The sequence below is a fragment of the Ischnura elegans genome, chromosome 4, assembly GCF_921293095.1.
Source record: "Ischnura elegans chromosome 4, ioIscEleg1.1, whole genome shotgun sequence".
Lineage (NCBI taxonomy): Eukaryota > Metazoa > Arthropoda > Insecta > Odonata > Coenagrionidae > Ischnura > Ischnura elegans.
In genome coordinates, this window is record NC_060249.1 from 54,819,702 (window position 1) to 54,843,095 (window position 23,394).

At 37.7% G+C, this 23,394-nt stretch overlaps 1 protein-coding gene across 1 annotated transcript in view; it reads left to right on the top strand.

Annotated features, from left to right (window-relative positions):
- Window positions 1-20,817: 20,817 nt before the first annotated feature.
- LOC124157519 (clotting factor B-like) overlaps window positions 20,818-23,394 on the top strand; it is a 58,338-nt gene continuing 55,761 nt past the window's right edge. The window contains exon 1 of the mRNA XM_046532319.1: window positions 20,818-21,321. Within this exon, the coding sequence (XP_046388275.1) occupies window positions 21,135-21,321 (187 nt within the window). The 5' untranslated portion in view covers window positions 20,818-21,134. The remainder of the gene's footprint in view (window positions 21,322-23,394) is intronic.

Sequence of the window (23,394 nt, forward strand, 5' to 3'; positions counted from 1 at the left end):
GACATAGATTGAAATAAAGGGTGACAGGAAAATGGACTTTTATAGCAAGCTTCATTTAAGAATTACTGCTATTTGTTCGGTTCCATTTATCATGAGCGTCTAGCAATGACGAATGGTTTACGGATTTTTTTGAAGTTATAAAACAAGCATATTGTATAATGAGTCACTTAAAATGTATGATGACGAATCAGGTACATAGAACAGTAATTTTTTCAGTAGGTAGTATGTTTGCATTTGACAAGTAAAGTCAAAAAAAGACGATATTCCGACCGTTTCACAAACAAACGGTCAATTATATCATGCAAAAGGGTCTCATAAACCCATTGTACTCATCCTTCCATCCATGAAAGTTACATATTGTCATCACCTAACTACAAAGTTACTACATAATTTTTTATTTCGACGTTTTTCCTCGACAGCAGTAAGCTTAGTAATTTAGTAGCGCACCTTATACATGAGTCCTGAATAAAAAGTCAAACCAGATATTTTTCTCCTCTTCGAATTTCTCACATTATAATTTCTAAACAATGAATAATTTTCTGAAAATTTGGATTTTTCTACCGCAATAATACGTCTATTGCGAATTTTATAGATTATTTTTAGCCTTAGAAAACTTAAGACTGCCACAATGCCCGCCCTCTACACATGTTAAAACATCAAAGGAAGTAGCGGTACGTCGATGCAAAGTAACTATCCTTTTCAAATGAATTTGAAGGACAAGCCAGTATAATCTATGCACTGAGACACTTAAGATACAAACTAAGTGAATTTAAAAAAGAAGTTTTCGGAATGCCACTGGCTATGCGATTTATACGAGGAATACGTATAGCAGGAACGAGGAAAACTCGATTACCTCTCACTCAGTTCCCACGCTCCTGAAGACAAAGAGCGTGTACACAAGAAAGAGGGCAGAAAACTTCCATTTGCTTTCTTCCTATGACTTTTTCACCACCTATCTGATCTTTGCCACTCGATTGAAACGACCCAATTGAACCACGTAGTGGCACCGTTACATCAAGGACTGAGAACCAGGACAAAAACCCCGGCTACATCTCGACCTTAATCGAATGACGCAATATCGGAAAGACATAAGTCAGAGCGAAACATATAATTGAGAGAAAAAAAACATACCTCACAGATTTCGCGAGGAGGAAAAATCAAAGAGGCTCAGACGGAAGCGAGGCATCGGAGAGGGTTAAAAGACGCACAGGCTTTGGTTAGCATGCCAGTCCAGGGCGTGGCTGTGCAGCATCAGCAGATATTCTGCCCCATTCGACTTCCCTTTCATCCTCCCCCTCGACATTTCCTTCAGACCGCCCGCCCCCTTATCCAACCCTTTCTCAGGCCTGAGGACCCCTCCCCAACCCGCAGACTAAAGCCCTCCCCACACGGCCATAACACGAGCCCTCACACGCAAGGCGACCTCCCCACCCGAAATTCGGCCAACACGTGAGACAGCCAACGCCTTTTTCTTTCGAAGATCTGCCCACGACACCAGCGGAAGAGAAAGAGTGCCCCGCTTATAGAGGTAGGTGCCACTAAGGAAGTAAAAGTTATTTTAAACTAGATGACATGGTGGACTTCGTATCACCGTTATCAATGCGTTCATATTATATAGACATGCGTTATATACGCAAAAATTAATTGCTGTTCGTTCGTCCGGCAAAAACTCGAAAATGGCTACACCGATTTGGCTAATTTTGGTTTTAACATTGATAATCTTATCATTGTGTTACAGATATTTATGCCAACAAATAAGAATTAACCTACATTTTTTTTCGGTCAGCACCGTTATGGTAAAATACCTTGTAAGTGGACATGATATTGTCCTCAGGGATGCCGACTTCCAAAAAATATTGGGAGGGCCCAAACCGGGGATCTTGCCCCACGAAATTTTATAAGTAGTAAGTTTTAAGTTTCCTAAGCATTTTAGAAGAGTCATATGATCAACATTAGAACCATGATAAGTCGAATCTTGATATCTGGACACTACGGGGAAAATCGACAAGCCTGACACATTTTTTACTCACACCCATATGAGCAGAATGTCCTCCTGCACCAAAATGTTTATAAGCGTATGCAACAAACTATTTTAATATAAGTACTATTAAATTACGTCAATAGCATTAATTACAAGTTAACCGATACAAATTATATAATTGTCTTTTTTTAACCCCGCTGTCGATGGAGCATACGTAGGCGTAAGAGAGGCTCATTAAAAGTTCAGTCATCGATTGCCAATAATTTGTGAGTAATTAAGGAAAGTTACATTTTTCTCTAGTAATACTGTTTTATTCATTCATTGCATTGCACTTCTAAAATTAGTAAATTGCAATATTCCATATCTCCCTTCCTCAGATTCACTTTTCCCGACTACTTCCTTAATTGCAGCCTTTAACGCCTCCTCAAATTACGTTATTACTACTCGCGATGGTAATGTAAACTGAGAACATATGGGGATGGCAACGCTTAACACATATTGACCATTTCTTGCTCTTAAAAGTCGAATTCCGTTTCCTCTGCGGTGGGTATAGGAGGCACAGGGAGAGGGCGGCGTCTCAAGGACGCTCTCCTTCTCCTTTGATGCACGCGACTGTTGACTTCGGCTCACGCGATCTCTGCAAAGGCGTTTTCGCATCTCCCAAATGAGCGCGTAATTCGTGCCTAACGGAGATGAGACGGAAATGCCTCTTCGAGGGGAATATTTTCAGGAATGACTCCCATCGCTGCGAGGTGAAGAGTGTACATTCTCACCATTTTAACGCACACTGCCAAGTCCATAGAGTAAGAATTTCGTATCTATATGCTATAAACCCCACTTCCGACCACTAAATTACTGACTAACTGACTGATGCATGTAAATGTTTGGGGTGAACGAGACTAGATACGGCAAAAGTGATAAATCGACCCCCACTAAACCTAAGTAAAAATGGTAGAAACGCTAATTTTTCTATATATTTCACTTTTTTCAACGGCCTCTTCGCCTCAAATTTTTGGGGTTATTTGGAGGTCAAAAAATTGATGATAATGAGAAATTTGAACACCGCGGTTACGCTTATTAATGGCACCAAGGTCATTGCGACAGCATTAGTCCACACCTCGTAACAGTCGGAAAGCCTGGAGGCCAAGAACTGTTTAGTATTCCTAGGATTCAATTTGAGTCGTTAAGATATCACCGAAAAATACGATCCTTTAGGAACAATCGGTGACAAAAATTGTAAGAACTGGGAGTGGCCAAAAAACGCCGCAGGATTTTCCGGGAGGGTCTGGGCGGGGAAGGGGCAGAGCCCTCCCAAAGAGTAAAAGCGAGTTTTAAATAAAAGCGAAGCCCTAATGCTACCCAGATTAAGGAGAGAAACGTTATCTAGTATCACTACAAGGGATAAGAAATATTTGATCAGTACTCCCCACCCAAGCAGCATCATATGTCAATTTTATACCTAAGAGGTATGCATTTTAGATCTCTTTAACGTATCCATCCATTAGGAGATATTAAAGTGATATGAATCAAATATCACATTGGATATTAAAATTTTATGGTATTTCGCATTATGAGAAGCTTATGTAAAAAACCAGGGCATCAAAATTTAATATCACTGCTGTTGGTAAAAAAATATAAACCTGGTGACGTAATAGTACCGGGCCAAAAGTAGGCTAGCGAATATTTTTCATAGCAGCGCGCCAAAAGAGTTTGTAGAAATTTAAAATAAAATGACTCCTTCTCTTTAGAATTCAAGTGGTACCTAAGCTTTTATATAAACAAGGTATCACCAAGGGTTGCCTATTTTAGATCAAAAATAATTAATTGGTAAGTATCCTTTTGATAACAAATTGTGTAATAATTTTCAATAAATAAAGGATATCACCAATTATATCTTTTTGACATAAAATGATAAGAAAACGATATCACTGTATTGCTTGAGATAACTCTAGCCGAATAATAATGAAGAACAAATTTGTAAGTTCTCCTGAGTTTAAAGTCAAGACGGTTGGATATCCATATAATTGCCACACCATGCAAGTTCAGATGGCCCGAAATGGGAAGATCTTCCTATTCCACAGCTAATACAACATTGTTGTGAACATGAGGGGAGCATCGGTGGCGGGCTCTGAAGATAGCCCAGGGTTCCAGGGGCGAACGAGGGGTTCGGAATCTGTTGGTTCCGGTGATTGAGTTTATGGAGAGGAGAGATTTGGAATTCTAGAGCCTAAGTATTTGCCGTCAATCTCGTCTTACTCTTGTTTTATTTTAATGAATTAAACTACAATAAATATTTAAATATCTGACTCCAACTTTTGATTCTAACTATTAGATTCCAAGCGTTGATATTTCCATGCGAATTCCAATTCTATGATTTGGAGAAAAATTCTGTCGTATCCGAAAAAAAGTCAAAGAATCTTGATTGAAAAAAGTATTGTGAAGGGATTTATCATCGACAATTATATACCATCTACCTCTTTTCTAATTACGGAAAATATTTTCCGAGGAAAAGATAATAAGAAAAGGTCAATTCTCCTAAGGAAATATGTAAATTAAAAGTATTCGGTTACCTTTGAACAATACGTCAGTCATCTAGAAGAATTCGGAAACAAGCTTGTTCTACTTCCATAACGATGAATGGCATCATAGAGAAAGTTTAAGTACTGGAGGCACATTTGATGATTTGATAATACATTTGATGATTTGAGTGAACGATCTATATTGTATTAAGCACTAGTTTTTTAAAATCATTTTTTTAATGCTCTGTACACTTGATCCATTTGAGGTCCCTATAAGTCCACTATAATATTTACAATGCCTCGAACAGGAAAATTATAACGAAGATCAATAATTGTAAGTGATATTCACTTGGTTGTTCACTGAATACTAGCTTCTACTAAATACTTAACTCAAGGCCGTGATTAACTCAATCCAGAGATTCAATTGCTGAAAGCATATTAAGCAAAGACGCGCATCAAATGACTATTATTTCGGAATCCTGAGACTCTTTAGTGTAATAGTAGACTCATGATATGATAATTAAGAAGAATATCACCTATGTTTGACAAACATTTATTTTACAATACGAGGCACGTAAACAGTTTAGAATCTGAATGCATGATTCAACTAATGAAATTATTTTTAATTTAATAGTATCTCGAATGTAATTAATTAAATAATCATTGGGGTAAAATCATTACGGAGGCTTCCACCGTGATTAAATTGATGATTAGTTTCCGGGTTAATTCCGCGTCGACTCATTTTTTATAATTGACAGTTTTGGGCGCGTCCTCGGGTCCAAATGATCTGCATAGCTGCAATTCTTTATTTATAAGGCTAGTCAGGGAGGAAACTACACCTCCTTACCACAGTCCAAGGAAATGGATACGATCGAGAACTGATTCAGAAAATCGCTCGTAAGGAAGAAGAAAAATGACTTGAGGCCTTGGATAATGCAAAAGGCAAAGGCACATGCTCTCTTGCCACATGTCTAAGGAACTTCGGAGAGAATCGCAAGAGTTCTCGCCAAACACGACGTTTTGACGAGATACAAAAGCTTAAAGAAGACCTCTGATTTCCTCCAGAGTGAAAAAGATCATCACCCATCTGATATTTATGAAGAAGTGTATGAAGTATCGTGTACCTGTGGCCAATCATAGAACGGGCAAACATCTAGATCCCTTAAATGCGGAACAGATGAACATCGTAAGGCAACCGAAAAGAAAAATTTTCGACTTTCTGCCGTTGCGGAGCATGCATGGTCGGAACCTGGGTACGTCATACTATTCCAAGAATCAAAAATCATCGCCAAAGAAAACAATTATTTATCTCGGCTAAGGGAGGCGATAGAAATAGAGAATCATGAAAAGACCTTCAATAGGGAGGACGGCTATCCTTTAGCTTCCAACAGCTCTTCCAACAATGGAATTCAAACCGAGCAAATCAGCGCGCGCCTGACGAACCTTAGATATAAAGAACTGCAGCTCTTCAGATCGTTTGGACCAGAAGACGGGAGCTGGAACGCGCCCGAAACTGTCGTCCACCAAAAATGAGTGAACCCGGAAACCAATCATCAATAATTGGGGTAATTGCAAAATTAGGTAGGTAGTAATTACCAATCTGCATTAGGGTAAATGCAATACGGCGCGTAATTGCTATAGTTGATTAAAAAGTTTAAAACCAATAACTGGCAGCATCAGATTAGAATAAAATGAAAATTAAACTACCAAATTTGTGGGAGTAAAAATGAACTAAGCAATTAATTAGCATAAAAATATTAGAGTTTAAGTTAAAAGAGAAAATTTTCGATACGATTTCTGGTGATAAGTGGCCGATTATAAAATGTGGGTCTTATCAGTAAATGAAATCATGCAAAAAATCTCTAATGCAGCTGAGTGTAAAAATATTGGAAAATGATCATATTTGAAAAAACTATCAATAGTTTGATAATATAATTATAAAAAGCATGGATAATAAGGTGACCTCTGCCATGACTCGCAGTATCACCAAATAATGACTCAACATTTCGTCATTCTTAACGGATATTTGAAGTTGTTGATGAAAATAATTACGGGAAAAAGGGCATTTTTAATTCCTCAGTGATTGATCTTTGGCAATAATTTCTTCTGAAAATTTCAATACGATGCAACTTCATGTAAATCTCTTGGATTTTTTTGAAAGCCTCCGCTGTAAGAGGAATAATTTTGATTGACTTCTTCCCTGAATTCAAGGTTCCAGGGACTTCGTAAAATGACGTAAGGTTAAACAGCGAGGGTAGGCAACTCTCACAGCAATGATATTTTCCATGGTTATAACACGAAAGGATGCGATTAAGTTTTCACAGTAGGGAATTACCTCAACGGCTTTGACCGCAAAATTTGACGGCAATCGGATATTTTCGAATCCTTCTCGAAGGTAGGATGAAAAAAAGAAGCTAGGTATTCTCAAGACTGCCACCGAACCGGAGTGCGTCAATCTTTTGCGGTTGCGAAACTCGCTTGACCGCAACTCAGTTGAGGAGATAAACGAAATTTACTTTCCTTGCCTTAACAAAAATCTCTAACACAAAAATCTCTCAATAAATTAACAACTTCACGCAAAAAATATCCAACTGGGGCACTTATACTGACAAAATACCTATCAGAAAAATATTACAACATACTGAGTCCGGTGGCCTAGGGGGTAGAGCGTTAGGCTGCTGAATTCAAATAGTTAAGTACATAAATCGCAATACTTAATTTATATATATTGCAATAGAAATTAATTGTAGTTCGTCTACCACAGAGAGTCCCATAAACTGCTTTCACACCAAATCACATCCATTTTGATAAGCTAACAACTGACTATAATCCAAACCTTCGCTTCACTAAAGCCATTATGACGACTTAAGGCACACAATACTCTATCATCTATTAACACATGAATGAGAGCAAGGAATATATTGTATTCCGTATTTATAGGAATTAAAATAAAACTTATGGCTTTGGACTCTTTAGCAGTGAAACATGGTTTTTGACGAATGCGATACTCTAATACGTGCATATTAATAATGCAGTACCTAGGTTTCACGGTTGGCACGTCATTAATAAGATGATGATGGACCACGTCGAAACGTACATTAATATGTGGAATTACAATATTTTTTACTTTTCATTGTGTGAAGTCGATTTTATGAAGCCACGCCCGAGGCTAGGAACTATAAAATACGTGGGTTGAAAATTATAGGATTTCAAAAACATGAAAATTTCCATGGGTATTCATGATTGTAAAAAAGGACGATGAGTTGTTCAATAATATAATGATTGAAATGAAGCTGAGGAAGTAGATTCACTGAAAGCAGAACGGTTTGGAAACTGTACCGAGATATGCAGGGTATGAGATGAATAATTGACGGGAAAGCACTGAGTTTGGCAACTAGAGGGAGAAGAAAAATAGAATTGAGGATTCTCGTATTCCCATTGATTTATTCCAAAAATTGAGCGCCTGTTTAAAAGGCCTGAGGTAAATTTTTAAATAAACGACAAACGAGTGAAATCATCGCAATCCACTCCACAGTTTTATTTATTCTGATAAAAGTTTGCGTCACGGTAATGTGAAACTTTTTCATACAGGAATATGCCTGCTTTCGTCCAACTATCAACCATCTTTAGAACGAATCTTGTTTGAATTACAAAAAAGATCATGCCATGTTACCCTACGCAGTAGCCAAAAATTGCTAACTGATGAATGACTAACGGTCTTATTTAATTATATTGGAAAATGCTAATAACCAACTAAGGAATTTTTAAGGAAATAACTGTGGCTAACTGGATATCTTTATGGAATCAAACGTGAGTGAATTGCTAAGAGCGAAAATTCCCTGGAGGTAAAATTCGCAATTCAGGCGAGCCAAATGACTTTTTTCTGGGTAGAATTTTGGAACTCAGCAATCTAAGAAGATGAATTTGACGGCATAAATCACTGACTTTCGCTTTCATGGCCAAAAAATTTAAAAACAACATATTACCAAAACTTAGTTTACGTAAATCAATACGAGCGATACTTTCAAAAATTAAATATATTTCTCATTGGGTGAATTAAATGATAACTGCTGAATATAAAACGAGAGTTCAAGAATAAAATAAAAAATAACAGCCTTAAAAGGTTTGATTCCCCACATAGTGAAGAGGAAAAATTCTTGAAAAGCGAGATTTATCATCAACGGCGGTAAGACAAGTCATAAATACCCAAGAAACAGTAGTGTGTCTTGAAGACTTCGAATGTATTCCATTCTTTTTTATTCCATTATCTGCCTCTGCCGTCTCGTTTAATTTAATTAGAGAGCCATGTTTGCCATTCGCAACTGACTTCGGATTCAATCAATTCACTTGAATGCAAGGCATTCCACAACTCATCTCCACTTTCCCAACATCCATCCTCTCGTGTCAAACCAACAATTCCAACTTCACGCAAGCTTTTAATGTCCACTCTTTATCCCCGTTTACTTTTTGCACGATCACCTTACAAGATCTACTCGTATTATTTTCCATCGTTTTTCCCCAGTTGATGCATTAAAAATTCCCCGTTCACTGCAACCATGTAGGGAGCAACCTCGTTAACCTCACTATATTCGTTCAGCTCGCCTGAAGCCTTATTACCACTTCATCTAATTTAAGTCTCTCGTCCCAAGCGCATTCCACTGACGCATTATATTCTTTGATTCAGAGGTAAATGGTCTGTTCTTATGGTCTCGTAGTAAGCACTTTACTCGGCCATTATCCTCCATCCATGCAATGAACCCTTTTCCCATTCAGGATGAGGAACCATCGTGTACTGAGCTAGAGAGGATCATCTTAATCGCCTCATTTTCTGTTCCTCTCAGAGTTCTTTATAGTAAAAACGCTTCCTGAGCGCTGCCTTTGTTTTTCCACGCCATTATATGGATGTAAAGGCTACCGCACTTCCCTCGACTCAAATCCTATTTTTTCTTATACCGATAAATTTAACCCTACACAGCGGAGGGTAAAAATGATGTCGCTTATTAAATCCGAGTGTGAAATAATCTCATTAATACGCAATTAATTATATTATTACGCTAATTTTGAATACAAATGGAGGGAGTAAACACAGAGAAAATATTTTTTTTAATTCCAGGAACAAAAATATGATGGAAAACATTCATCTAATTAAAATATAAATTGAAAAATGAGTAAGAATACAATTTAACTCTCTATATCCATTAAAAAAATTAAAAACCATCGATAAGGAACATGTTGGAGACGAGAATAAAGTTTGCCCCTGAAGTACATAGTATTTTTGTATCGATTTTCTTGCGGAAAAAAGGTTTTTACGCTACAAGTAGACTATTATTTATGCAACTAAAGTTACTAGAAACTATGAGAAAATATTCTGAAAAAACAGAAAGTTATTCCCTGATGAGAGCTAAAAGGCATGATTACTTCGACTTCCCCATCGTGTTTGCAGTTTCTATTCATGGAATTAACTTGATGCACAATCCAAATTCGCAATCAAACCAGCTATGGAATCAATTTTCTTCATAATTGAGAGTATTTCCTCTTTATCGAAGTATAATACTTATTTTAAAATGACGTCAGCAATTCTGAAGCAATAGGCCGTGGCGGCGGGGATAAGTTCTCGCCTGCCATACCAAATGTCGCGGGTTCGAGTGTGATCGTCTGTTGTTGATTGTTAAAACTCCCGATGTAAAGGCCTCATTGTGCTACTTCGGTGTTAATGAGATTAATAAAATAAAATTATTATTTCTAGCGCATGGTCTCGTTATGGTAGCATAAAAAAATAATGGAATGACGTAAACCATAGAGACGCTAAGGTGACTACATAGATGAACCCCAGTCCGTACCGTAAAAGCTTAACTTACGTCGCAACTTAGGGCGCGTATGTTGATCGGTTTTCAAAAATTTACGCAGCGCGGTTATGAGTGCTATGCAATTTATTTATTTTCCACATTTGTCATAGAGTATTTTCATTGGCGAAGGTTGGAGTTATTAATTTATGGATTCGATAGATCTTATCATCTCGAACATGGATTTCGGTTTACAACCCTAAATACAGGCAGTGAAGATTTCTCACACCGAGTAAGGGACATAGATATTTTCGCTTCTTCTTCAAGCACCTTCAAAAGATATGTGAGAAGTAATGTTTCTTGAATGTTTACCTTTTTTATAATGTCATATCTGTATTCTTATTTTTAAAAATTCCCATTCATTTATTACTATTACTATGATATTTTTATTTTAAAGCTCTCCATTATACCCTTGATGTGTCTTTTTTTTTTACTAATAATCAAGTACTTGTAATCAATGTACATACATAGGGTTTTCTTTCAACCCGTTAAATAAATATATTATTATTATATCTTCTTTCATCGTTTCGATGTGCAACTCACTCGTCGCTTTCAGGTGTCTTTCCGTTGTAATCTCGCGTATAAACACAGAGGCACGAACGGAATGACGATGGATTCCTGAATACCCTAGGGACGAAGGGCGAATGGCACATCGAAACGTTGAAAGGACCTATGGAGGACCTAACTCGGGGTGAAACCCGAGAAATCTTCACTAATATTGTTCACCGGAGAAAAACAGACATTGCATAGCCCTTAATATAAATCATTTACCCGTGAAATTCGTTGAGTCGTTGATATCGCGTATCGCTGTAAGCTTAACTTCCGTATGAGACGTAAAATAGAGGGGAGAGCACTGGGTTTGGAAACAAGATCATATTGTGTTTACTTAACGCAGTAACTAAAGATTACTAACGGATGCAGTGACCAACGGTCTTCCTTAGCTACATTAGCCAACACTTATAACCAAAGAGGGATTATTTAGGGAAACACATTTGGAATAGCTAACTGGGTATCTTTGAAAAATCACCCGTAAGTGCATTGCCATGAGGGAAAATTCTCTAAACGCAGAAAATTCAATCTGGTGAGTAAAATGAATTTTTCCTCGATGGAAATTTGGAATTTAGTAAGCTACGGAGATGACTTTGATAGCAAGCATTCCTGGCTTCCGTTTTCAAGGCCAGATAATTTTTTTTAAATGCAGCAAAAAAACTTGCTCTTAACGTAAATCATAACGGATGATACTTTTTAAAAATTAAATGAAACTCTGCTGCTTAGTTTCCCCTCAAGTTTTTCATTTCCAAACTCTTTCTTCCTCCTCTAAACGACAAAAAATGATCATGGCATGCGGAAAAAATTCACCTGTGTTTTCTTCTCTCTCTGACCAATGGTCCATGTCTTTCCGAAATCACAAAAATTAGTCCTCATTAAAGTACCCGCCACGACGCGTCTTCAGCCGAAAATGAGGCGGTTAGACTGGCGCCATGCGTCGCGGGCCGAATTTTTTCTCCGAATCCAACGCATTGAAATACGTTTCGGATTTTGTAAATAGAGCTTTCGCTGAAGGAGGAAATCGTGAATTCAGGTCGGAAACAGATAGAAGAGAATGCCACGACTAATCATATACTGAAATTATTGGGGTCGCAATTCCATTTATTCAACCATTTTCAACTGACAAGGAGGTAAACAGTTTTCATTTGCAAATATACTCATATAAGATTTGTTATAAGGCGTGGTTATCCAAATTAAAGGCAGCTTCAACGAGTTCAGCAGAGAATCAATAACTTAGGTAAAGAAAGTGTTAATAAAAATTAGCGAAAATTCAAATTATAAATGCAATAAATTTTACTCCAATTTCCAATCAATCATTAGAATACAGACCTAATAATTTTGAAATCAAGCCGTATCTATTAGAAAACAAATAGAATTATAAAAATGGAAACATTTTACGCTATATTCTTCCCAAATAAAATAAAAAAGGAATAAAAGTTCAATAAAAAGTATATGGTGGCTGGCAACAAAGAAAAGCGTTTACATATATTTCGATCCACAAATTGTGAATTGAGATCATTTTCAATAAAACCAAAAGGTAAAAAATGCGATACGAAGCAGCTATAATTTCCAATGTAATTATATTTCCAACTACAAGAAAATTTAAATACAATTATGGAGCAATATTAGTTTTAGTTCAAATAAAAAACGCCAGCTGGCTAAATAAAAGAAAACTATACCCTAAAGATTTTTGCAATGGAGGGAAGGTGCTCGACTCACTCTGAAAAAGGGCATAGAAATCCGTAACACCTTTTCTAGCAATAGTAATATGAACTCTTTAAATATATTGAAAAGCTTAACAATTTTTTCGCGACAAATGATTCACAAAATCTCAATATAGCTCTATGTGATGTAGATATTTATTGACGTATTCTCGGTATTTTAAATTTATAACGAAAAGACTGTATCTTATTGTTAGGAAAAAACAATCATCATATTACTAATCAACGAATTGAAGTCAAATATTTTGAAATTAAGTCAGGCATAAGTTGTCACGGCTCAAATACCAATTCTAAGGACCTGAGGTAAAGAGCTTAAGAGGTAAAGAATTCTAAGGACCTGAGGTACTTGATAGCAATTCGTGCGTGGAAAAATGTACCGCGAAGGCTATTCAAAGACAGCTGTACCTCGAATAACCGCAGAAAAATGAAAATGCGAATGGAATGTATAGCGAACCTTTTTAAGCCAGTGATTTATTTTTCCTCCCACCCAGATCTGTAAGCAATGACTTCTTCACCAGCAATGGCCCCGAGTGCATTTATCTGCAATGAAAACCCATTGCCGCTGCTCCTTGACGGACTGGCATTAGATTCAAAATTTCAATAACACGGCTATTTAAAAGGAATTATAAAAGAATATGAATTACTATGATGGATACGCACGAAATGCTGCGTTGGAAATCTTAAAGCACCTACGATTAATATTGAACAAAATGAAAGGTATCATTGATAACAACTCACCTGGATGCGAAGTAGTTGGATTTTTTAATATTATATTTCCAACTACAAGGCAATTTAAATACAATTATAGAGCGATATTACTTTTCATATGATATGCAACACATTAAAATATGTAAAGCGTAAAACGCAACGGATACATATAACTAGTATTGAACAATTTAAAAGAAGTCATTTGTAACAACCCAAAAGCCATTATCATGTCAATCAGAATGTTCTCAAGAGCTCCATAAAATATTTCCTCAATTACATGGTTAAACAATAGGGTGAAATTCTAAACAGGCTGTGACGATGAAAAATCTAATTATCGGAAATCGAGGGATCCGGGTTCGAATCCCGGTCAAGGCGAATGATTTTTTCTCTGTGGATTTTTCGCACAATTGTGCATTGCGGGTGACTCCCGTAAAGTTATCACCGTGGCTAGTCCCGGTATACTTAAATTCGTCAAGAGAGAACACCCCTTGTGTTCAAAGTTCGGGCTTTACCCTCCGGCTGTGGCGCCATGCGCACGATTTGGACTGCTCGTCGCATAATATGCTCGGCAGTCCATACCACCATGTCCGGTATAGTCCACAAATTTCCACAGGGAAGAATGACGCCTCGGTAGCTTAACTGGCTAAAGCACTCGGCCGGAAATCGAGGGATCCGGGTTCGAATCCCGGTCAAGGCGAATGATTTTTTCTCTGTGGATTTTTCGCACAATTGTGCATTGCGGGTGACTCCCGTAAAGTTATCACCGTGGCTAGTCCCGGTATACTTAAATGCATGCTCGTTAATTACCAACGAACATAGATCGAAATTTCATAATCATTCAAAATTACATGAACAAGCAAATCATCACTCTTAAGACCGCGTAAAATAAAATAAGTCTATGATATCCCCGTTGGTGAGAGAGAATCCAAGTGAAGGGAATGTATTTATAAACATAGACTGACTATTATTTTCGTGTTTAATTTATGGAACCTGCACGATAAGTCTTCACATGTCTATTGGCGAACGCCGACATAGGAAACAACAAATTTTGATTTAAAAACCTCGTGAATCACTGTAGATGGGCGACATTAATAAATGCACACGGATCAAAACGCTGGAACATATTCATATCACTGGCGCTAGGCTAAGAACCGGATCCAGAAACCACACGGACGCAGTCACATAGAACACATGCTCTCTCCCTCCGAGCCAGCCCATCAAAGGCCGGGGTCATCTCTCCAGCGCCGACTGCCAATTTTCACGGCCACCCGGAAAAAAATTCGTCCTTCGCCTCCACGGGACTGCCTTTTCGATTTATTTTGCCATGGCTCTGATCCCTCGATCTTACGGAATTCCTCAAGTATTGCTCTATCACCATTGCAGTTATGATCTAATTTTAGAACACATGAATTCACAATTCATCATCACAGTCTTATCAATTTAGCTTATATTGGTTGAAAAATCAAAATTACCAAAGGTACTGAGAAGAAAAAATGAAGAGTTGGTATGATAGAAATGCAAATATTGGTGTAACTGCTAAGTATATACAAAATAGGTCCACATATTTCGCCAAGAACCTTCATTTTTTCAGCGAGTTATTCAACGGTAAAAAGGGAAAAGTTCACTTTCGAGAAGTTTGTCTGGGTCATATACTTTTATTGAAGACGGAAAAAAACTTGCGCAGACGACAAAATTCAATCGGATTTGGTGTGGAATGGATGTGGGACAACGGTAATAAGATGAGTCATGCCTTTTTTAAAGTGGCAACGGTTCTGGTTAGCTCGATAAAGTGCGATTCATGGGGAAACACTTTGAACGTCATCTCACCGTAGACTATAAATATTTTCGCAAATCGTTTTACAATTGTTTTTTTATTTCATTTCACCAGCATTCAAAAAGAAAGTACATATGTCGTGTTTTTAAAAGTCTCTTACAAAATGCACCAGGCATTTGAAGGCTCGGAGAATTTTAGATCAATGATACGTTTTAATTTCTGAACATGCAAATATCTATCATAAAATCTTTATATAAGACTGAATTTAATAACAATAAAGAGTCATTCAGAAATCGACAAATGGCATGGTAAATGAGTTTTCAACACAAATAACAGCCATGAATACAAGAAATTTAATTAAATTTACAGGGCCGCTCTACATTTGGAATGTGCAATGACAAGATGTAACCACCATATAATACGGATGAGACATTATTTGAATTTTCAAGGCATAGAGTTTATATTACTATTTATACTTTAAATTTACATGAAAATAAGAGACGAATACAATTTTTTTCCTGCATCCGAATAAAATTTCCACATGAATAAATCTGCGTAATCTCAATATATACAAACAAATATGGAGTGCTACTTTCTGGAAGCGACATAAAGACCTAGAAACTTTTCTTTCCTTCCCTGAGATTCTTATTTCAGATATAATTTTATAAAGATTTTTCATTTGAAGCCGCATTTGTATGAAACACAAATATCTTTTTCTCATTTTTTGTACTTCCATGTTCTAAATGTACGTAAATAGCCATGGAACATTGTGAGAAGGACAGAAAGCCCGTTTATAAATATTAAAGTGAATTGAAAAATATCCGCAAAACTATCAGAGACAAGGATGAAAATCGGCAGCCAAATCCCGAGCTGGCGAGGAAATTCGCCAAGACCTCTTAGAATACATCCACTCGCGAGGGCCTCAGTTATACGATCTCCATTCTTCTCCCGCCGAGGGATCACGGACAATGGAGCGCTCTCTCCGGCGCGAAGGGCGTGTATTTTTTTTCCGTTTGCTCAAGGGGTGGGGTGGTCGGGTGGTAAAACAGGGAGTTTGGAGGTGGGGTCCAGGGAGGTTGTAAGGGGAGGAGGAAGGCGAAGAGGAGGAGGAGGAGGTCGGCCAAAGAGGTGATCCTCGAATTCGTTCCTTCACCTCGCGACCAAAGTCGAGGCCCCGCCCATGCAATTCCTCACCCCTTCCCCCACAAAACAAGTGGTCCTCCTCCCAACAACCCCCATCTACGTCCCACTTCATCCAACAGCCTCTGCCGGCTCCTCTCTTTTTTCTCTCTCTCTCTATCTCTCCTCCTTCCTCCTCCTTCCACCGCGTATCCAAACAAACCTGCTCGCTTCTCGGAACCGAAAAAAACTAATCTTTTCGTATCATCACCGAAGAACTGCGCTCATAGTTGGGAGAATCAACAAATTATCTTATTAGATTTAAAGCTAGACTTCGTAGAAATTACACAGTTAAAGACGACCATTACTCTTACGATAAAGTAAGAAATTTAAGTTAAAATTAAAGCCTTACGCTTATATTTGAGAGAACTGAAAAAATATGTTAAAATATTAGAGTTAATCTTTGAAGATAAATACAGATAAAGTTGAAAATTACTTCTATAAAATTTGACAGCATTGAAATAACATATTAACCGACTAGAGTTTAATATTTCGACAAATTAAACATTTAAAGCTATCAATTAATTAATTTCGAAAAGGTAACTAATTTAAGCTAAAAATGAAAGTTTGTAAGTATTGCCTTTAAAATAACTTTATCTAGTTACCATTTCTGGACAGGTTTTTCTCAAAATATAGTAACTTATGGTTACATCATCTTCGAGCATTACTCTGGGACCTACATCATTCATGGCATTATTGGATGTTATGGATGGATCGATTAGGATGCATGAATATTCTGTGAAACGAAAGGAACTACTCAAATTTTCCTGAAACCTCTTGAAAAACTTTGCGGCTTAATCCGACCACGTTGGCTTATGAACCATTAATATATATATCAAAGAACGCTAATTGAGCTTTAATACCTCTTAAAACTGAAGATTAAACGAAATTATTGGATAAAATTTTAAAAATCAATTGAATTTTTAGATCAAAGGAAACTTTATCGTTAATTTTTTTTCATCCCCAGTACGACTACACACAGCTGTAAAACTCCACCGGTTTACTAATTTCCTCATATTTTCCCAAAGGATTTCCATATCCAGTATTATTCCTCCCTTTTATCTCTAATGGGGAAACGTCTACCTCCTAAAAGATTATTAATCGCCATCCCGTGAAAGAGAGAGGGCCAGCAGAAGGATTTCACGCTATGGCACTTCCTGAGTCCCGAAATTTTTCCGCGAGCGACTCGAATCCGATGATTTCCGGCCATTACACGGGGTATTCCAGACGCAAATTGAAAAGCATGGCGAATTGCGGCAACACACGATGACGATCGAGACAAAACTCGAGGTATGGGCAAAGTGGTTTGGTCATTAAACAAGAAGATGAGCATTTCCATAAATGTTTCAAAGGGAAGTTTTATAGTTGCTTGCAGTATAATTTGTAGTCACCGATGCGGTTAGATACGTAATTTGATTTAGAATAAATGGAGTCTCACATTTTATCACCTGTTTCACCGGGAGCAATAGAGGGTTTTGTAAGAACCGATGAACTAAGAAAATTAACCAATGCAATGGAAATAATATTAATCCGCGGGCATGTTACGGAAGCTATAAAAAATCTAAACTGTATTAAGTTATAAGAATTTAACATGAATATCGATTGTGATGTGATTTGATTAAGGCTAAATATATTTATAAAACGATTGGGAGAGGATCACAACATAAGGTAATTAAAATAATTGTACCCTAAACTGGTATGTGTATAAATGTCTATACATGCTCGACTCAATGCCTAAAGAATAGATAGTCATGAATCTATAAATAATTGAAGCCCTCTCTTAGGGCGGGAAATAATTACAACAAAATTTTACCGGATCGAAGAATAAGAGTTTCGGTAAGAGGAATAGTGCCTCATTTAATTTAGTTTTTTTTATCATTACTAAGTCCTGCATGTCATTAGTCAAATCTCACATGAATTCTGAGCAAATTGAACAGATGGCATAGCTAAATACCAATCGGAGGAGGGTGTACTAGAAAATTGTCCCATTCTCCATTTCTGTTATTATACCTCCAGGAACTGGCGGCACGAAGAGAAGACCAAGGTCACCAGATATCGTTTATGGAAGAGCCAATGCAAAATAAAAATCATAGGCTCAATCAAATTGAAAGTGATTGATTTAAAGAAAAGTATTGCTTACCATTAGAGTTAATGGAATGAAACCTAATAACATAGAAGTAGACAATGACTTATTGCTATATTTTACTTACAAGCTCACGTTATACCCGAAGCATAGTTATTTATGATAAACAGTCTGTTAAACGATGCTATCGATATAACTATCAAAAACTCTAGATCAATGGAATAAAGGAGAGGGACTTTTTTAATAAACGAAAAGGATAGAGGAATTAGGCTTACCAACCGCCTTGTAAAAATTCCTATTGGTCAAAGAACACAACCCGAAGAGTTTGGTAACTAAAACTTTTATAAATACTTAAATTTGTAATTACACAGTATTCTATGATAAGGCTAGTAGTTTTAGGTAAAAATACTGAAGACGGCACGGAGAAAGAATCGATTTTTTTAATATTTTGTTTTTCCAGTGAATGATAGGCATTAAAGTTTGGGGCCAATTAAAGAGAAATATAAGGCAATGATTAGAAAATTTCATTAGGAAAATTTTTGGACGGGTGAATGCCTTACTGTTCATGAAGGCCCCGCCCCTTCCCCAAGGACCGACCCCAAATAATAGATGATAGGAAACCCCCGTGAACTCCACCAGCCCCCAGGGTGCGATCTCATCAAATTCTATACAGTCAAAATTTCTTTGATTGCCCCTCAGAATGAAGCATATCGTAGCCGTAAGAGATAGTTAAATTACACAGCAATAAAATGCTACAAACAGGCTTGCGAAGCATACTTCACTTATAAAATGAGATTATTCCGGAGAAGCAATGAAATCAAGGGAAGGAATACTCTTTAGATTACTCTCTCCCTGTTTGAAATTGAAATATTTGTTTGGCAAGGGTTTGGCCTTTCAAATAGAAATGTAGGGAAATAGTTCTACGCATTACAAATTCTATGCATCCATATTTCGGTCATCGTAACAGAAATTGCATTACCTGGCAATTGTTTTATGACACCAGCCCAAATTACTGTCCAGCTCATTCCATTTTTAGCCACTCCATGATCAAATTACTTTCATGACTGCTAGAAAAATTGGATGACCAACCTACCAGAAGTAAATTCAAAAATATTGATAAAATTTAAGTCGGTAAAAGACTATGGATGGCCGTATGGAATCACACCAATTGTAGAATACGGCCTAGGGTCATTGGAAAAATGGTATTGGGTTCGCATTCATTATTAGTAGGTATTCCCGTCTAGTCGGAAGGAATCACGAATCGGAGTGTTTCTTAAGGCAAGGATTTGGAGTAGCGATACCCAGGAAGTGAATATGGAGCAGCTATACTCACAATTGTCCTGGTGTACCACCAAGGATTTAGTAAATATTTTGGGATGAGATGAATATTTTATAATTAGAAATGAATACTACCACAGTGACTTCAGCCTTTCATATTATTTATTGCCCTTTATTTTTCCTTTCCGGGTTTAATTGGATCAAAAATGTACATGGAAGTATACCATGAGGAGATAAGTGGGCAACCACAAGGTCGCGAATTCGTATATCATCTTTAGCCACGTATCCACGCATTCATTATCGATGGGTATATTAAAACCAAGCTATTGAGTTAGACTTAGCAAAAGTCTACATTTATTGCTCACCAAAAATCTATCCTTAATCCATTACATTAATCGCAAAAAATACTGGACAGTTAGTATTTAGCATATCCATGTCCTTATCTTTAGCTTAACACGATGAAAGCGCGATTCCCCATATCAGTAGGCCTTTGCTAGCAATAAATCACATTTTATGACATAAGGGAACGAAATTGACTCGTAGCACCCAGAAACCCACGAACATTATCCGCGGAGGCAGAGCTGGGGTGCTGAACAGTTAGGCAAGGTCTAGATTTCGATCCTCAACTCAGGGAAGAAGAAGAAGAAGAAGATGATAAATGGCTGATCACACGATGAGGAAGAAGTGGGACCTCACTCACTTAGGGGATAGAAACAAGGGCATGGGGCGGATTTTTTTGGCAAGAGTGGGAGAGGTCCTGAGGGCTCAAGAAGAGGAGAGAGAGATAGAGAGACGGAGAAAGATTTGGAGGCGGTTGAGAAGGAGGTGGAAGAGCATGGAAAACCGGAGAGGGGCGTAGGAGGAGACCTGCAAAGTAGACACCGCTGAGGAGAAAGGAGGGGGAGAGTGGGAGGTGGATAGTCTGGAGTGGGAAGGGGATGAGTTGAGGGAAGGAGGGAGGTGGCAAAGGAGGATGAGAGGAAGAAGAAGATGGTCGGAGAGATGGAAGGAGGAGGGATGGAGAGACTTGGAATTATAACGGAGGGCCCCTACGGAGAAAGAACTAGAGGAGTGAGAAAGGGGGGAAAGTGACCGGTGGAGTGGGGGGATGGAGGGGAAAGTGCGGAGAGGGGGTAGAGCGGGGGAGGTCGCAAAACGTTTATAAAAGGCACCACGGCACTATCTTTGGCAGTCAGAGCCGATCCGGTCGCGGAGAAGATAAGACGGTGTTTTTTATAAGTACTAGTACTTCGTCGCCAGGGGAACAGACGGAAAGGTGGGCGGTTTTGGATCGGGACGAAGCCCGTTTGCTGAGCCACACACACAGTGTATCCCATCTATCCTTCGGAACAAAAAACGACCGGCGAGCGACCTCTCGAGTTGTGATTGATTGACCCGAAAGGTGGTGACTTCAACGTCCGTCGTAAAGGTGCTGTGCTGTTCTTTTTTCAAAGCTGTGATAGGCAAAAGAGTGCGAGGCAGCGTGACACCAATGGACCATGGCCCGCCGGGAGCACAACGTGCCTTGGACTAGATACCCTAGCAGGTTCCCTCCTCCTCGACTTCTGCTGCTGATATCTTTGCCCCTCGTCATTGCCATCCTCCCCTGCCTCACCTCGGCCGATCTCGACAAGAAGGCGCCCGTGTACCGAACCTACGAGACGGACGATGCTGTGATCATTGAACGTAAGTAAGAGACTTAGAAGATATGCGTTGCAAGTGTGGAGGGAGTCATTGACCGTGGTCGATTCATAAGAATTTCCCCGTGGAAATAATACGAGTTTCGCGCAAGAAGCAAACATCTTACGCGACAATTTTCAATTTCTTTATGACCTGTGCTATGCTGTATCATGGTATAGGAGCATGGACAAAGATAGATAGTGTTACATAATGGTGGTTATATTGATATGCATCGATATAAAATTTGCTACTCATTCCTAAATTAATCAATAGACATCAGAATATTACAAGCAGGCAAAAATGGATCCAAAAAATACTGAGAAGGAAGGTTTGAACCTAAGATAAAATTTGGGACTGGTTATTTTAGCTATCATATACGTATTAAGGATATTGACAGTCATATTCTCAAGGAGTTTGGGAGGTTACACGGCCAACCTGTGGTTTTGAAAAGATAAGCAGTCAATCTTATTGCAAATTGGAATTAATCATGCATGTGCAAATGAAAATACCAATCCATTTGGATCTATACTATTTATCCATAATCCATATAAATCTAATTTTGATCCAAAACGCAATATTTTGTAAATAGTACTTCAAATTTATCTAATTTAAATAGCATATCAATTAAAGTTTGGAGCACATTAGCTTAAAGTTTGGAGAGCAAATTAATATTCGTTATCAAAGCGGCTTTTCGCTGTAATTGCAAATGTATATCTTTAAGGATTGTGTGATGATATATTTACGGAATATCAGTATCAATAAGGAAAGATATAGCAAAGCAAATCGTAAATTAAGCCAGCGTAATAGAATATTCTCAAAGTAGATGCTCTTTGTTTCGCAAAAAGTCCATCTAAATATCATAATAAATACGAGAAGTAGAGCGTAATGGGGAGAGAATGAATTAAAACGAAAATGAAAAATGAAATGAAAAAAAATGATTGATAATAAAATGGAGTAGTGCCGTACGAACAGTGCAATTGGGTTTTTGTTCCGGTAAATTCTGAGAGCTGAAAAATATTTCATGAAGTGTAATCGAAATAGCCAACAATAAAATGATGGTAGTGATCAGCAATTAGGCACTCAAAAAATTAATTTAAGGCAAAGATAAGATTTATGACCGCAGCCCTCAAATACTGCCCAGCCACCTCAATGGTCCTATAGTTATTATATCCGTATAATGTTTTACTCTTTTATGTATTCCCCTCAATATCCCATCGCGCAGAAAAATAAATGGAGAAATATCGAGGCGGGAGGTAACTATCCACATTTTATCGAATTATTCATTCAATAATCAATCGCTCTCGAATCAACAAATGCATTGCATTCAAAGGAAATTCCTAGATAATAAATATTAAGCCAATCTACCTCACGCGACTTGAAAAATCCTTCGAGGTCTCGTGGGCCATGGCGAAATGTATGTAGGTATCTTTCGCACCGTCGGCCTTGGCACGTCTTGTTTTTGGCAGAGGACTGCATTTCGATACCGATTCCAAGAGGGCAGCAGAATGTACAACGCACAACGAAATGTGGAAAGAATCACGCACAGCCCGATTTCAGCATCCGATCAACATCTTGGCCATTTTAGCGATGCATCATCTTAAGTCTACGTCTTCCCCAAGAACGAGCTCGGGATTAGTTCCGAAATAACTAATGGATCTCCCTGGATTAATATGTAAATTTTGATATTAATCTCACTAAGTGCATTTAAATTGGCAAAATCAAAAGTAAGCTTTCGCTTTCAAAGTTATCATAGTATTTTTTAAGTTGATGCATTCCTCCTAGCCAGTCTATATCGTGAGTCTTCAAAATATTCCTCCCCTTTTAATATGATCAAAACTGACTTAAACATTTCAGGCTTGGTATAAAACCTTGTTAAACGGTGAAAAAACTTTGCTTTGAAATTCAAAAAATTACTGCAATGGACATGAATTTAATGTAGACTGAAATCAAAACCGAGTTTCATTGGCACCTAATCCAGCGGATTTTAAAATTTGATCTTAATTCATTCTCAGCTGGATTTTTTAATTCGTGTTTAGTCTGAATTTAACCAATAATTTTATAGTTAGCGAAATGAAAAAG